The 18,300-nt window shown below is 35.1% G+C and overlaps 1 protein-coding gene across 1 annotated transcript; it reads right to left on the minus strand.

The window, feature by feature from the left end:
- Positions 1-92: 92 nt before the first annotated feature.
- On the minus strand, positions 93-17,675 carry LOC117339154 (DNA-directed RNA polymerase II subunit RPB2-like; the record flags this gene model as incomplete). Its single annotated transcript, XM_033900577.1, is given in 23 exon segments — positions 93-253; positions 780-1,001; positions 1,313-1,450; positions 1,898-1,978; positions 2,345-2,466; positions 4,579-4,673; positions 5,018-5,114; positions 5,746-5,914; positions 6,490-6,691; positions 7,777-7,931; positions 8,493-8,604; positions 9,021-9,160; positions 9,467-9,610; positions 9,940-10,059; positions 10,061-10,127; positions 12,033-12,152; positions 12,392-12,588; positions 13,010-13,174; positions 14,351-14,472; positions 14,717-14,973; positions 15,545-15,657; positions 16,171-16,388; positions 17,510-17,675. Coding segments are annotated over 23 exon segments (3,236 nt in total), but the record flags the coding sequence as incomplete, so codon positions are not given.
- Positions 17,676-18,300: the final 625 nt, after the last annotated feature.

The following is an 18,300-nucleotide window of genomic DNA, read 5'->3' on the forward strand; positions in this document are numbered from 1 at the left end:
AACATCTATTGATAGAAATATATCTACTGTAACCCCTTACCTGGCTCTCCCCTCCATACCTTGATAGAAATATATCTACTGTAACCCCTTACCTGGCTCTTCCCTCCATAGGCTGTCGGTTGAGGATCTGTAGAGGACCTCGAGCTCTAGAGTGGATCTTGTCATCCACCATATGCTTCAGACGCTGGTAGTAGGTCGGTCCGAGGAACACCTGAGCATTTAACTTCCGTCCTGTGAAGCCATTGTACAGAATCTAGGGAAACCATTAAAAACAGGGTTTTTGTTTTGTTTTTTAAATGAAATCCAAGCTGGCCTGGCTAATTGTTTTAAATGAAATCCAAGCTGGCCTGGCTAATTGTTTTAAATGAAATCCAAGCTGGCCTGGCTAATTGCAACATCATATAGTAAATTGTAAAACTCAAAATATTAATTTGAATATTAAACTGTTACAATGCACATTATTATAAATTAACTGGTTAATACATTAACATAATTAAAAGCTCAACATTTCAAGTTGAAAGTGGGATGGTGCCAATGTCAGAGTGACTACTTAGTTCTCAAGTTTATACAGTAGTATTCCAGAATGATGGCGCAAATATTTGCTGGTGCTATAAATTGTCAGGACAAATTTATTCAAAATATGTTTCCAGTTTATATATGACATATTGATTGCCTTCAGATGATTTGTATAAATCAACAAGAATGAATTTTAAACAGCTTATGATTCCTTTCTCCCCTTAACAAAAGTAGCCTCTGCAACAAGCCTCTGAAGAGCCTACCTCGTTTCCTCGTTGGTGATAACCGTACTGGTGTAGTAAGTTAGACACTTTCTGTACATTGACCGCGTCGTTGAAGGGCGTAGCATCACCGATCTCGCCCTTGTTTGCTGCTACTTTACTCTGAAGGCACTCGAATAAATGGCCAATTGTCATTCTACTGGGAATAGCGTGAGGATTGATAATGATATCTGGAGTGATTCCCTCGCAGGTAAATGGCATGTCCTGAAAATACAAAAGTGCATATGTTACTGAGGTCCCAACTTTTTTCAGTGACCATACTGGCTAGATTTTTATTCAATTTAACCTTGAACTATGAAGACATAATAAGAACACATTTTTTATGTCTTTGGCCAGAAAAGTTTAATTTTTGCAGGTAGATACCTGTACAAAAATGTACACGAAGCTCTTTTTCTCTTTAAATTTTTGTTGCACCGCAGTCCAGGTAAGGAAAAGGAACCAAACTATTTGTATGTAAGAAATCAAATTTTTCTGTAACACAGAAAATGACCATGGGTATAATAGAGGACATTTACCTCCTGTCGGTAAGTGATCCCACAGGTTCCTTTCTGACCGTGACGACTGGCAAATTTGTCTCCGATCTGGGGAGTCTTCACCGTCCTCACACGGATCTTACAGAATTTATAACCCTCCTGGTTGATGGTCACCATCACCTGAGAGGAGAATCAATCATCAGTCAATATAGTTTTGTATGAAATGGAAAAAAAAAATTCAAAAAAATTCAAAAATAAACACTTTTTGCATGAAAATCTTAACTATTATGCTAGAATTAGAAGTTGATATCACACCTGTACATGGCAGATATTCCATTTCTTAAGACTTCACCGTTAGAAATTGATATAACACCTGTACAGATGTTCCATTTTTTAAGACTTCACCATTAGAAATTGATATCACACCTGTATATGGCAGATATTCCATTTTTTAAGACCTGATCATAAGAATATGATATCACACCTGTACAGATATTCCATTATTTAAGACTTCACCATCAGAAGTACAGCTAACTATAAATAGTATGTTCACCATTTGTTTGTTATTTCAATCTCATGCTTTCCAAGGCGTTAAATTTTTGTTCACACCCAGAACTTGAGAATCACCTGATCAATAATTCCAGTTTCACTTCTCCTCATGAACACACTGGCATCCCGCTTGGAAAATCTCCTTGCAGTGGCATCAAGCTAAAACCAAATATACATAAACACATTTTTTGTAGTTAAACTACAGAAAAACAACGGTAGCGGGATTCCAAAGGCATAGGCATTAGGTAATTATTAGTTATTATCGTGATACTCAGAGGAAAGAGTTAATAAGAGGAATGATTTTAGCTATTTCCTAATTTTGAATCGGCAGTTATTGAATAATTTTTTGATTGGTAATGATATTGTTAATGATTTTTCGAGGAACAGATAAACTAATGTCAAACAAAATTTCAAGAGATCGTCAAAAAGTTACATCCCTGCACCAATATAAAGAGATATCAACAATATAAAGAGATATCAAAAAAGATTAAATCAAGTCGATGTCTTGTAACCATCACACCCTACCTCGTCATCATTGGGAGGCAAGGTCATTGTCTTGCCAATCAGGACGTCGTCCCCAGACACTCGGAGCCCTGGTGAAATGATACCATCTTCATCCAACTTGTCATAGATTGCTGGCCTCATACCTGTCAAATAATAATCAGGTTACAAGTGTTATCAAGTACATCATCAAACTTCAAATGTCTGTAAGACATAAATAACCCTCAATAGTATCTCTGCAGTCTCTCTAGATCTATAATTAACTTTTCATTGTGCAAGTGGTCAAACATGACCTTTATCACCAATTGATAACCACCAGAATCTGACTTGGACAGGTATAATATTTCATATTATGATACTATGGTGAGAAAATGATTCAAAATTTTGTAGGGTTTCATAAAATATTCTATGCAGAACTTTTTCATAACAGAATTGGTAAAATGTGACCTTTGACCTTGACAAACACCCGAATATGATCAGGTGTAGAATTTGATAGTATTATAGTGTAGATATGAACCAACGCTATCGAGGGGTTCTCTATACGTCATTGCTTCAGAAAGTTGACCGAATGGGATGGGACGGGACGGGGTGGGACAGGACAGATGGACATGTGTAATATTAAACAAGAATTTCGCCCAATTATTAGAGCTGTGTATCGCTAGGTGGATAGCGATACGATTCGTATCACGATACAGGGATCACGATACGATATGTTTCGCGACATATGAGAAGCTGATGACCTGGTATTCCATTGTACAGTAGTCATGTTTTGTTTGTGGTATTTCCAGAATATGAGAGTTCCACGAAGCGTTCTTGAATTTAGATAATTTAGATTTGAAAGAACTCTAACAGGCAGCTTTATAAGCCGCTAGAAAGGCCTTCTCAGCCATGTTGTTTACTACAAAAATGTAATCTAAAGTTGGTCAAGGGAGATAACTACACATTTTCAAATATCGCGATACAAATCAAAGATAGACGATTCATCGATGCACCACACTGCAATCCAATGCATTGATGAATCATTACAACACTACCTGTCCTGCTTTATCAACTTCCTAAGCATTTTACATGGGTACTCAAGGATATATTTGAAAAGCCTAATGATATGCTAAATAACCAAATACTTATTAGGTAAAAGGTAAGAGAAAGGCAGAAATTATTGAATTGTATATGCAGCATGTATTATAAGCTCATCTGTAATTGAAACCATAAGAGTATTATTAGTCCAACAATGGACATGATCTGAAAATGTGTGGAAATTTGAGTATTTTACACCAAAAACACCAACCTTGTTGAAAACTGCAGAAATCCATAAAATTGTTGGTGCAGTAGGCCTATGATACATCTATGACTGAGATGTCTACTACCTATGATACATCTATGTCTGAGATGTCTACTACCTATGATACATCTATGTCTGAGATGTCTACTACCTATGATACATCTATGTCTGAGATGTCTACTACCTATGATACATCTATGTCTGAGATGTCTACTACCTATGATACATCTATGTCTGAGATTTGGTTGGCCTAATTCTTATACGTTGTCAGAAACAGACTTATAAACTCAAAGCCTTAACATTGAATACTGACATGGGCACCACAGAAACACCGGTTTATTTACCTTTAACATTTTCAATGTCTGAGGTTTGGTTGGCCTAATTCTTATACGTTGTCAGAAACAGACTTAAACTCAAAATCTTAACATTGAATACTGACATGGCCGCCATAGAAACACTGGTTTATTTACCTTTAACATTTTCAATGATAGATTTGGTTGGCCAAACTCTTATACGTTGTCAGAAACAGACTTATAAACTCAAAACCTTCACTTTGAATACTGACATGGGCACCACAGAAACACTGGTTTATTTACCTTTAACATTTTCAATGATAGATTTGGTTGGCCAAACTCTTATACGTTGTCAGAAACAGACTTAAACTCAAAATCTTAACATTGAATACTGACATGGCCGCCACAGAAACACTGGTTTATTTACCTTTAACATTTTCAATGATAGATTTGGTTGGCCTAATTCTTATACTTTGTCAGAAACAGACTTAAACTCAAAACCTTAATTTTGAATACTGACATGGGCACCACAGAAACACTGGTTTATTTACCTTGAACATTTTCAATGACTGATGTTTGGTTGGCGTAATTCTTATACTTTGTCAGAAACAGACTTATACTCAAAACCTTAATTTTGAATACTGACATGGACGTCACAGAAACATTTTCACTTGTTAATTTACCTTGAACATTTTCTCTGTCAGGCTTTTCGAATAACTCTTCCTGATCTAATCCTTTCTTTGTCTCTGCATCCTTGTAAGACCGGAAGAAAAATGACCTGAAGGAAATCAGACAAATAATGTTTAGAGAATAACATCAAAATTTTTTATACATGATGGCATCAAATTCTGGACACAAGCTAAATGTACAGACTTTAACTATTCAGGTTGAAGTTTCAATATACAGATATAGTGTTGCAACTCGAATCTTAAAGTTAAGTTTGGAGAAATAGAACATTTTTAGCATTCACAATTTATTGATCAAGCATGAGAGTTCATTAATCAAAATAATTTTTTGGGAATTTAAATATTACCACTGTTTTTAAGATCATCAGTTGCTCCGAATCCTTTACAATGACTATCATACCTGTCTGAATTATACATATCACAGTATATATCATACCTGAAGTATCCTCGTTCGATAGCTGAAGCGTTCAGAATGACAGAATCTTCTTGGTTGTATCCTGTATAGGTCGCAATGGCAACAACAGTGTTGATTCCTGTAACAGAACACCCAGACATTAAAATCAGTGGAGGATGGAATTCAATCGCCTTTTCACAAATCATTTTACAGTACAAACTTCACAGCCTTCATTAAAAGCCAGTTGCTGGCAAAAGCAGCCTACAAGAACACAATTTTGAACTAGCTATTTTGGTAGGCTAATAACATTATAATGAAATATCCCTCACTGAAACCAATATAGTGGAGACTAGTGTTGCGAATTGCTATAAATTTCATGATCGATCATCACCATTTCTTAAACAATTGATTAATGATCATTGATCGATTATGAACTGAAGGGGAAATATCTGCAAAAAACATTAACTAAAATCGAGGGAAAATGTTGTGAATATAATGTTTTAAGACATCTAGCTATGTTTCAAAATGATGTTTTAATGTATTTTTATTTCTATTTACAAGTGATATTGTTCTTTTATTAATTGTTAAAATCAGCTGTAAGTCTTGAAAATTTCTTTGTTAAGAGTCAAACCATGATTGATCATAAAAAATTATGATTGATTAGTCATTGATTATATTGATTAATCGGAACAACACTTGTAGAAACTAGTTTAAGCCAAGGAAGATATGTATAATGTTATAAGATCTAAAATTACACAGTAAAAGTTTACCTGCAGGAAGCTCCCTGAAGCGGAGATACTCCATGGAACGTGTGGTGACTAGAGGCTTCTGTGGGTAGAGGAGTCCGTGGGCTAGGGTGTCCATCCTTACGTGGAAATTAGTGATATAGACACCCATGGCCTGTTTACCCATAGCGGATTGGTATGTGTTACGTGGAGACTGACGAAAAAACATTACAATCATTACAACAACAGCTAATCAACGTTTTTATTTTTCATATTTTTAATGCACGGAAATGATATTCTAATTGAAGAACAAAAGCGAAGCAGATATACAGAATTATCCTCAAAACAGCCCCCTTCCCTAGCATTAAAGTTTGAGAAGGACTTATTTGCAAACCATTTCATTGTTTTCATTTTCAAACTGATGTTTCTGTAAAAGTGAAGGGAGCATATTTGTGGATGAATGAAGTATTTTATCCTTCACTGATCCTTCATGATGTGGTCTCTAAATCTGCCATCAATCATACAACCTTGTTTTGTTTTATATGGGTTTTCCTGTATCCAGGGGTTGTCCTTTTCATGTTTAATGGAGATCCTCTCTATAATCTGAATGGACTTTTTACTTTCTATGCTTCAAAATACTACAGGGATGGCCTCAATGCAAATTCTAGCAATGTATCCTAGTGTCAGGGATTACTTGAACAATACCTAAGATTACTGATATTGTTCAGATTTATTTTCTTTATTTCTGTTTAAAAGTAAGAAATATAAGAAGCCGAAAATGCTAGCTACCTGGTTGTGATCTGGGAAGGGGATGATAGAGGCACACACGCCGAGGATCATGGCTGGGTGGATCTCACAGTGAGTGTAGGTAGAACAGTACTGGACGTCCTTGTCCTCGGAAAGGTCATCAGGGGTCATAGCCAGCATGATGGACTCCTCCTCGAGGGGGTCAATGTACTCAACAACTCCACTGGCCACCAGATCCTGCCAACTGTCAATGATGATGGGTCAGGTCAGAGCAATCAAATGACTTGTACATGTAACTGTAGACTAGGTTATGGTTATGATTCTTATCTATTTCAGTTTTTAACATCTGAGGTGAAATTTCAATATTATGAAAATTAATATTCTAAGTCAAATATCAGTATTTCGGAAATCAATAGCTGAAGTCAAATTTTGGAAATTAAAGTTGTAAGTGTCTATTTTACTCCATATTCTTACCTATAACTATTGTATACCTTATTCTTACCTATAACTATTGTATACCTTATTCTTACCTATAACTATTGTATACTTTATTCTTACCTGTAACTATTGTACTGTTTATTCTTGTACTGTTTATTCTTACCTGTTACTATTGTACTCCTTATTCTAACCTGTAACTAATGTAGTGTTTATTCTTACCTGTAACTAATGTAGTGTTTATTCTTACCTGTAACTATTGTACTGTTTATTCTTACCTGTAACTATTGTAGTATTTATTCTTACCTGTAACTATTGTACTGTTTATTCTTACCTGTAACTATTGTACTGTTTATTCTTACCTGTTACTATTGTACTGTTTATTCTTGCCTGTAACTATTGTACTGTTTATTCTTACCTGTAACTATTGTACTGTTTATTATTACCTGTATCTATTGTACTGTTTATTCTTGCCTGTAACTATTGTACTGTTTATTCTTACCTGTTACTATTGTACTGTTTATTCTTGCCTGTAACTATTGTACTGTTTATTCTTACTTGTAACTATTGTACTGTTTATTCTTACCTGTAACTATTGTACTGTTTATTCTTACCTGTAACTATTGTACTCGTTATTCTTACCTGTAACTATTGTACTGTTTATTATTACCTGTAACTATTATAGTGTTTATTCTTACCTGTAACTATTGTACTGTTTATTCTTACCTGTAACTATTGTACTGTTTATTCTCACCTGTAACTATTGTACTCCTTATTCTTACCTGTAACTATTGTACTCCTTATTCTTACCTGTAACTATTGTACTCTTTATTCTTACCTGTAACTATTGTATACATTATTCTTACCTGTAACTATTGTACTCGTTATTCTTACCTGTAACTATTGTACTCCTTCTGTTTCAGTTGTTTGATATGACTTTGTTTCAACAGAAGTTTCTGGTTGTCCACAATCAGCAAAGGCCGACAGATCCTTCCAGCATCTGTATAAATCCGGATTTCTCTGTCACGAATATCTCTGATCATGGACACCTGTAAAATTGTGTATACCAGATTTTTAGGATCAAATACATTCAAGGTGCTTTCTTAAATCTAGCTTCAATCTACCTTTGATACTAGTACTGTGAGCAACTTTTCCTGACTACTGATGTTGCCTTCTAACACATACTTTCTACACAAGAAACATCCTATCCTTGGACACAATAATATTGTCTACACACATCCTTACCTCAGACACAACTAGAGTTGTATACCTCAGTCAGGATGCACAACTACATGTTGTACTGATTATACATGCAAAGTTTTGTTGAAATCGGAACGGTACTTTAGTAGGGGTTGCCCGGACAAGCCTAAACCAATTAGAAGTCGGCGGCCATTTTTATCATAAAAAAAAAGTTGGGATGCACAACTACATGTTGTACTGATTATACATGCCAAGTTTTGTTGAAACTGGAGCAAGTACTACTACTTTAGTAGGAGTTGTCCAGACAAGATTATGGGACGACGGACGAACAGACAGACAGGCAGATTCTAGTATACCGTTCCTAACTTCATTACGGGGGATATAATAATGCTGTCTACACACATTCTTACCTCAGACACAATGATGTCCATCTCTCTGCGGAGTTTTCTGAGCGTGTTCATCAAGTGTTCAGCGTCCCTGTGTATGCCCACCCAGCAACCGTTCACAAAGATTTTTGTAGCACTGGAACAGAGAATCCGTACAATATAATATTGGGGGAATACAATTCTAAGTAAAATACTGAAAAGGTATTGATATTGAATATTATGTTTTCTTTTTAACTTAAACTCTCATTGCCAAGTTGTAAGTATTTCCAAAGTCACATTTTCCTTTACAGACGTTGAAGAACTTTTGTGATAAGGGCTATTTTGGTAAAATATATATCAAACAGAAGGAATAAAGAAATTCTCTGCATGGTAGGTGCTAGAGAAAATGTAGTCTATCATATATTGTACTGTTTGAATCAAAACACTTGTATGGGTGGTCGCCGTTTCACAAATCTGAAGTTCTCCCTTTGGGTAGATATTTTACAAGAAGAGCCCTAAAAGGTTTTTTAACTAAAAGTGGAAGTGACATTATTTTATTATACATCTGCTTACTCCTGTATAGAAGATGGGGCGACCTCCTCCAAGTTTTCCATACTCCACTCCTCCAAGAACTCGAGGATCGGTGAGGGCTGAGAACCAACGGAAATGTACGCCATAAGGGCAAGGTTCTTCACCAGGCCTACAGCACCGCCCTGTCAGATTAAAACAACAAATAGTTAAAATAATACATTCAAATGTATTTAGAAAATCAAATGGTTAAAATAATACATTCAAAGCCGAACCTTATTTTCTTAGTTTTTAATTTAGAATATCAAATGCTAAAACAATACATTCAAAGTTAAACCTTATCTTTATAGATTTTTTAAAATTTAGAATATCAAATTAAAACCTTCTTGATTATGTCCAAGTAAGAATGTTTCCAGATATTGTTCTCAACATGAGAAATGAAGAATAATTAACAAGTCTGACAACTGATATCCTGTCCAGCACAATCTTACCTCTGGTGTTTCAGCAGGACACACCATTCCCCACTGTGTGTTATGTAGCTGTCGAGGACGGGCCAATTTACCATCTCTACCGATGGGAGAATTCAACCGTCGTAAATGAGATAAGGTTGACACGAATGTCAGTCTGTTTAACACCTGAATATAAGGATATCTTGATATAGTTATAACATTCTCAACAAGCATGAAACATTAAATGTGGTTAAATAACAATTCTGTGAAAATTTGCGAAGAGATTACATTTAAGGTTAACTGGAGACACCAATTTCTATATATATTTTGACCGAACTACCGACCTGGAGGTCCCCAGCCTCCTGATACCAAATGAAATACTACGAGTACCTTCAATTTTGCCACGACATAATCCAGGGATGCAGAGAGGGAAAGTGAAAGTAAATCCTGGAGTATCGGGGTTAAAGAGGGACTAGAAAGACAATCCACCAGCCCCCACACACCAGTACATTTACCTGAGATACACCTGCCCGAGCCTGATGAGCTTTTTTCTGGTCACCCCAGTTTCCTGTAGCCAGGGAGTATTTAAGGCCATCTGTAATGATACGAGTCTTGATTGCCAGCTCTAGGTTGAAAGTCCTTCCCTCTGTCGATGAACTTCTGTGAATACATTCTTACTTCCTTCATCAAGTTTCTGAACATTCTGGAATCAAAATTGATTGGAGATATAGTAAGAAAGTTATGTCCTTGCATAAAGATATATTTAACATTTTATTGAAAGAACAAAGCTTCCCCAGCATGATAAATTTTAACTATAAGAAAGAATCACATCAAAAACACTTCTAAACTGATATATATTTAAATGTCATAAGTGTGTGCTCAAAAACAGGAAAGAAGCAAAACAAATTTCCTATCCCTTAAAGTCAAGCAACATGATCAATATGAAACATATCTATTGAAATGATTTAATCAATACTACAGTGGTCCCCCTCTTATGAGACCACCTATGGGACAGGCATCAGGTGGTCTTATAACGGGGGTGGTCTTTGTTGAGAGTTTTGTCATCTGAGAGATGTCAGTGAGGTCAATGGCCACACAAGCTAGTACATATTACATTATATACATAAACAATTCATTGTGTTAAGTTAAAATGTGTTTTTCAATGTTCTCTGTCAGTAATGTTTTTAATTTGGTTTACTTGTTGCATGTGCAAATTATTTCACAAAATTAAATTGTAACGTTTTATCTCGAATAATAAGCAAAAAACGTAAATAGGCACGCTTGAGTGCAGGGTCCACAAAATTACCCCCTCATCCCTGAAAAACGTCGATCTCTAATGTTAAAATACAGAAAATGTGCAGGTACGAATAGCTGAAAAGCAACAACAAAACTAGTTATAGAAAAAATACTTTAATCTGTTATTGTAAGTCGTAGTCCGAATTTTCTGACGATACGTAGATACAAGGCAGCTTGCGATATTAATTAACATCAGAATCCTCGGATTATGTAAGCCGTTCAAGAGAAAATTAAAAAAAAATCCAAGCTCTGCGTTTTACCGACATTGGTTCCGATGCAATCTTTCTCGCATTACCACCATTGTGTATCATTTCTAAAACTTCGATCTTTTGTTTAAGTGTAAAAACTTTTCGTTTCTTGCTGGCTGCTGAGGATGTTCAACCATCTTTGTAATAAATTGTTTTCATTACCGATAACGATGCACACGCATACCGGTAACAGGGGAGGTCACTCTAATGGAATTTCATCACGTTGTCGTATACTGTACAGTAGGCCTACGTTGTACGTACAATTTAATAATAGCTTTAATTTGTATAATGGATACATCGTGTACCGATTCAACAATGTATTAAATTTGTGAAAATCACAACAACCATTTGTCTACATAAGGTAGGAGTAATTATCTTGTTCGTAAAAACATCGGAGGACAAAACAGCTCACTAGCTGGCTATCGCAGTGTAAACAACCTGTCAATCCAATGTGTCAAATTTTACCTTGGTCCATAAATTTCAATGAGCTGGACGTTACACGCTTTTATTATTGGTTATTCTATAATTTGAATGTCTTAATGAAACGTTGCAAAAATCTTGGTCGTTCACGAGAGGGATATCAAAGTACATTTCACGTTTTTGGGACATGATTAAGCGGTCGTTGGTCGGGTTAGCGGGGTGGTCGTTTAGAAGGGGTAATTTATCGTTGGAAAACGTCGGTGAACGCGAAACCTGGTCGCATACAGGGAGTGGTCGTTCTTGAGAGTGGTCGTAAATAGGGGGACCACTGTACCTTATACCAAGCCAGGTAGACATCATATCATGATACAATAGGCATATATTATAACAAAAGTAAATTGTCCAAAGACGCTCCTTTAACGTTATCATTTATCTTCCTGGGTTATTTCCCTTGTCTGTTTTAATACTGACATTGTAATTGATCCATATGACTCCACGGTGTCATAGACAATCTGAACAACTTTTGGGAACTTTTTGTCAGACAACAAGACATGTTTGGTGAGGTTTTCAACAAAAAAAAAAAAGGTTTATTAAGTATATAACCATACAGCTATTTCCAAAATATACTTTCTAATAAATTTTACCCTCGAAACAGGAAGGCCAGTAGGGGTCCGGCCAAATCAAGTCTCTTGTTGCCGTAGTGATCACGATCGTCCACTTCCCGTCGACCCAAGGCTGCCAATAACAGGCGGTGTACCATGTACCTATAATTTAATAAACACATTCAGAAATACACCATATGTCATCGGCCTCTCGCCAAGCACTGATGTCAAATTTCAGCTAACCTGTTGTTGATTTACTTCTTGATCTTAGTCTTAAGAAAAAACCTTAAAGATTATAGTAACTTTTTCAACCATCCATTTAAAATATTTGTGCATGCATTTTCTATGATTTTTTTTTCTTCAAAACTTTGATCAAATCACAATCTAGAATGAATAGTTACCCTAGAAAGTAGGCTTTCTTGGTCTCACAGAAGTCACTGACGCCAACGTGAGGCAACATTTCTTTCTGTAGAATTTCACGAGCATATTTAATTCTCTTCTCCTTGGTCACACCTGGCCGAGCACCACGTGAACCAATGAAGTTGAGTGCTACATTTCGTTCCTGTATCACAAATGCCTCGTCAAGGGAGGGCTTAACCTGAAAAGTCAAAAGTCGAAGTGTTTTACTGATACAGACAAATCAACGTCTTTATAAAGCATGTCAATGTTCCAAATATAAGAGCAACGACAGGTTTACAAACATGTTCCAATTTTTGAACACATTTTGATTAAATTTGACTAATACAGAAATCAAGCAATGAAAAAAAGTAACTCCCTAAAATATATTATTACAAATTACATTTGACTTTAATATGTTATTGAGGGAAGAGTTGATAGAAATTTTCAATATTTTAAATTAATAGTCTAAACACATTGTAACAAGGGAACTTTTCTCTATGTCATTCCTAATGTCGATTTTTACATAACAATCACAAGATCATTCTTTTTTTATTATTCATTTAAGATAAAGTATATCTTATAAAGTGTTAACTTATGTTTGTTAATTGAAAGCAACAAACCATTTCCATCATCTCTGGATCATCAAAGTCGTAGATGATGTGTTCCAGGATATCTCTGTCCGACACGAATCCGAGGGCTCGGAACACGATAATGATTGGGATCTCCTGTTTGATGTATGGCAGGATACCGATGATTCTCTGTCCTATAGCACTCTTCTTAGCTCCCTATCAAACAATCATCAGTCACTATAAATACTTCTATCAATTATTATCTAGTAGAGCTGTGTATCGCTAGGTGGGTAGTGATACGATTCATATTGTGATACAGGGGTCACAATATGATACGTAGCACGATACAGGGGTCATGATACGATATGTAGCGTGATATATGAGAAACTGATGACCTATCAGATATATGGTATTCCATCGTACAGTAGTCATGTTTTGTTTGTGGTATTGCTTCATATTTTCTTTGTCTACATTTGTTACATAAAACAATTTTTTTCCGTTTCCCACAAAGCGTTCTTGAATTTAGATAATTTGGATTTGAAAGAACTCCAATAGGCAGCTTTATACATGTAAGCCGCTGGATTGGCCTTGTTAGCCATGTTGTTTACAACAAAATGTAAGCTAATGTTGGACAAGGGAGATGACTTCAAATCAAGAATAGACAATACATCACTCTGCAATCCATTACATCGATGAATTGTTATACCACTATTATCTATATATTTAAATTTTCAGATGAATCATTATACCACTATTATCTAGAGATTTAAATTTTCAAAGCAATCCTGGCGGTTGTGTATTACTTGTTTAAATGTTTTCAGCTGCATAAATATACCAAAGAAAATTTATCGGACTATATTATCTCACTGGAACTCTTGGAGCTGTATTTGATCACTATTTCTTTTCAAAACAAGTTGTCAAAGATTTGATCTTTAGAACAACCATGACAACTACAGATTCCTTCTTTAAACATTTCTGAAGAATGACTAGATTAAATAAAATAATACACAAGACAACTTGGTGAATTCAAGTCCCCCTATCCAATGTGAAATTTTAGTAGGCGATCAAAGTTCAATGTAAGTGAGCCATTTCCAAGTAAGAACATATGCTTCAAACAAGAAGTGCCAGTGACAAGTAGTACAGGAAATGTAGCCCAGACATTACTCTAATTTGATGTAGGTCAAAAGCCAAAATGATTGTTTTTGTTAAACGTCCTATTAACAGCCAGAGTCATTTAAGGACGTGCCAGGTTTTGGAGGTGAGGAAAGCCGGAGTACCCGGAGAAAAACCACCGACCTACAGTCAGAACCTGGCAACTGCCCCACATAGGTTTTGAACTGTTAATAGGACATTAAACCAAAATTACATATTTATAAATCTAACTAGACCTACCCCTCCTCCCTTGGCCATCATGTTCACCCAAAGTGTACTTGTAGGTCTGGAGGAATGCTCCAAACACGACCGAATCTCCGTCTTAAAAGCATACTTGGAATCTTTCTGCTGAAATACATACACTACAAAAGAAAAAAAAGAAAAATAATTCCAAAATATTTTACCAAATCAAGCAACAAGTGCATGTTAAATTCTCTTTTAAATAATAATTCAAAAATGATTTAATGAATATTTAGTTAAATTATTTTTCATGTCTTGATTATCAGCTCATCTTCATCTCATATAAATTCAACACAAGTATCATTATAAAAAATTCTTTTTGAAACAACTGTCAAAATACTGACTTTCTTTTTTAGAATACAGCACCTGTGTTTGTTGCCATTTTCTCTTGAGCAATGAGTACTTTTTCTGATCCGTTAATGATGAAATATCCTCCAGGATCAAGTGGACACTCGTTTAATTCTGTTAAATCACGATCTGTGAGGCCACTCAGTAGACAGTAGGTGGACCGTAACATGATTGGGATTTTCCCGATAAAAGTCTTTTGGTGAGTGGTTTCTATGGGGTCCTCTCCTTCCTTTACCACAGTTTTAGTAATGTCCACATACAGAGGGGCTGAATATCTGTAGTGGGAGAAATCAGAAACTATCATAACTTTGGATTTGGATAATCTACATTAAAGACAAGACAAATTTTGTTTTATCATAGCCCAACATCATTGGCTACTGATGATTTCCAGTTGCAACTTCAAAATTTAGACAATTATCACTGAACAAAACATGTTAATCTGAATAAAGGTTTTAATTTGTTAACAGAATCTGAAACATTCCACAGCTAATATAAAGTCGATTTCAATGTTTTAATAATGAAAAGACTTTCAGGGATTTTTCTGGGGCCAATAATGTACCCCATTCCCAGGTAAAAATTATTTCAAATTATTAAGCAAAATAATCATTATCTGCAGTTTGTTCCTGAAAATTTCCTTCCCAAAATCAATAATATTCTTCTAAAATGAGGCAAAAAAGCCCCATCCCAAACCAGTGAAAAAGGCCCTGACTTTCCATGATAATAACATTTTAAAATCAAATTTGAAAATTTCATTATATCATTCATATATTCATTGATATCTAGTAGCAAAATTCAAACTATCCTAAATTTCCCTAATTCTACATAACATTATTTTGGAACACGTACGTAAGATTTCGGAGCCTTGCTTCATTTGGCATCATGGGACTTGGTGCACCATCTTTCTCCCAATGAGTTGGCTTTGATAAATAGATCTGTTCAAACTTCAGGAGGTATCTTGGCTGAATGGAAGAAAAGACAAGATTTAAAGGCAAGAATTGAAAACTACAGGTATACCAATTATCTAGACTATTGATTACAGCTGACTTCAACTACTATGGAAGAATTCAGTCAGTGTTTGGATTAGAAAGTTTTAAATACACATTCTAGCAAGCATAAAATGACAATCTGATAAAGATTTGTTTTCCTTCACAAAGCCAACAACATTTTGATCTCTTTAGGAAACAGAATTTTCCATAATTTCATGCCAAGCATATTTACTGGCAAGGGAAGAGAACAACCCTGTAATACAGAGTTTATTTTTCTCAAATCATTATAAATAATTTGGCAGAGCTCATATTTTGCTCTGTTTCACTCAGTTCTAATTCAATGGGAATACATTTTGTGCAATATCGTTGGAATGATGACAGTATATAATGTCTGTAGGTCCTACTGGCCACTTGATAACATAAGTTATAGTATCAAACACTGATGACAGTATATATATTTGAGGAACATAAATCTACGAAGCTTACAGGTGTTTCAATGGTTCCAGATGTGTGCTGTGCCTCGGCCTGTAGGTCAATCTGCGGTGAGTCTTCCACAATACGCTGTACAGACATCTGGATAAACTCGTCAAAGGAATCCAGTTGTTGTCGTACCAATCCCTTCTCATCAAAATATGAGCTGATGACAATCCAGCAGGCCTCCTGCCAGAGATCGGGAGTGATGTCATCACTCTCATCCTCCATTTCTGTAATGGTTCAAAGCAATGAATACATAAATTATCTAATCATCATAATGTCATCACAAGAAATTTTTCCAAAAGCTAAATGAAGTTTATCAATTGGTTAGAGGAACAAGGAGGTATCTCCAACATAGAATACTAGTGCTTGGAAGTAAAGGGTCGTATCTCAAATTGATCTATTTTTAGATTTTGAAAAATTATGATTCCGAGTGAGCTTTTCTTATAGAATTTTTCATTTTAAATCACATAGTATTTTAACAGAATAAGACCATTTCAATTGATATAATGTACAAATTATATAAGAAAATCTCACTCGTAATTTTAATTGATTAAGACCAAAAATTGGACAAATTTGAGATACAGCCTGTTACTTCTAGGCACTTCATGTTGGAGATACGTCCTTTTTCCTCTTATCAATCGTTATGTGTTCTTTTCAACTTTTTATAACATGCAGTCATATAAAGCTATCAGCCAAGAGACCCAGTAGGGTGGTCATCATTCTCTAGAAATAGGATTATAGGGTGTCCATAAATACGTTCACATCAACTTGTAGTAGTTTCGTTATGACTAGCATGTGTAATACAGATGAAATGAGCTGGATGTGAAAAGTTTATCCTCTGTCAACATTGTAACTTTTATTTAACAAATCTCTCAGGTAAAAACCTATACAGTAACTTAATTTGAAGTTTCATCTTTAACAGTTCAAAACAAGTGTCATTTTGTGGATTGGATTACGATTATATTAGAATCATGTGATAATTATAGCTCATGTAACCGGTATGCAGCATAACAAATCAGAATGGAGATCAGTCTGTTTAATTTCGGTACAAAAGTTAAATACAAAGTAACGTCGATTAACTAGGGCGATAAACCGACACCTACAGAACAGAGACGTTACAAGAATTATTTTCATGTATTCATTTCAGTTTTGCGTTTGACAACTGATAGATTATCTTCAGATACATGTATGCTGCCAAGATTTCACAACCACTTGCGTAAAAAAGTCACTAAAATGTACAATATCAGCACAATCGTTGTTCTTTTCCGGAAACCGCTAAAGCGCCATATTTGAAATGTAAAACGTAAACAAAGATTTTATTTTCATATATTTTTTCAGTTTCCGTTACCTTCATCTTGGCCATACATCTTCAAGAGCTTGGTTGAATACTTTATCTAAATAAATGTTTCAAAAATATCTATTGAATATATCACATTTCCGCGATGTTCGTGGATTTTATGAGACCGATTTTCATTGTGATGTGGTGCAATATTCCGCATACACGCAGAACTCTCCAGTCATTGGAGGTAAGAAATTTATACAATATTTATCGGATGCTCTCTAGTGTTTTCGTAACGATAGTACTTTGCAGGGCCTTTCGAATGTACCTCGGATGGTGTCATTATAGAATCCCATAAAAATAAAATTCTTTTAATGCGATATCATTTGGAACAGATGATTTGTCACCGCTATCGCGTTATTTATTTATCTATTTGTTCATTTATTTTCTATGTGAAAATATACTCACCCCGCCATACAGTAGGCATATATATATATATATATATATATTCTATATATTGGCTGTTTCTAGTACAGTATAGATCGGGCACCGAACTTTATTTAAAGGCTTTATCACGGACTGAAAATTTATTGTGGGGTACCGTTTTACCGTTTAGACCATTGAACAACGGATAAGCGTGTGAAAAAGATAAACAAAGACTAGTAATTGCTTATTGTAAACTCTGTAATGGTGTTACTGGTATCATACCAGATAAGTTGATAATTAGCCAATATATCAAGAATAAAATAAAATCAAGATATCCCGATAGAAAACATTTACATCATTGAAAAAAGCCACTGAAATCATTTTTGAAACACAAAAGCATATCCTATATATCTATTAATGAGACAGGGTTCTAA

Source organism: Pecten maximus, chromosome 12 (assembly GCF_902652985.1).
Source record: "Pecten maximus chromosome 12, xPecMax1.1, whole genome shotgun sequence".
In the NCBI taxonomy this organism is placed as follows: domain Eukaryota; kingdom Metazoa; phylum Mollusca; class Bivalvia; order Pectinida; family Pectinidae; genus Pecten; species Pecten maximus.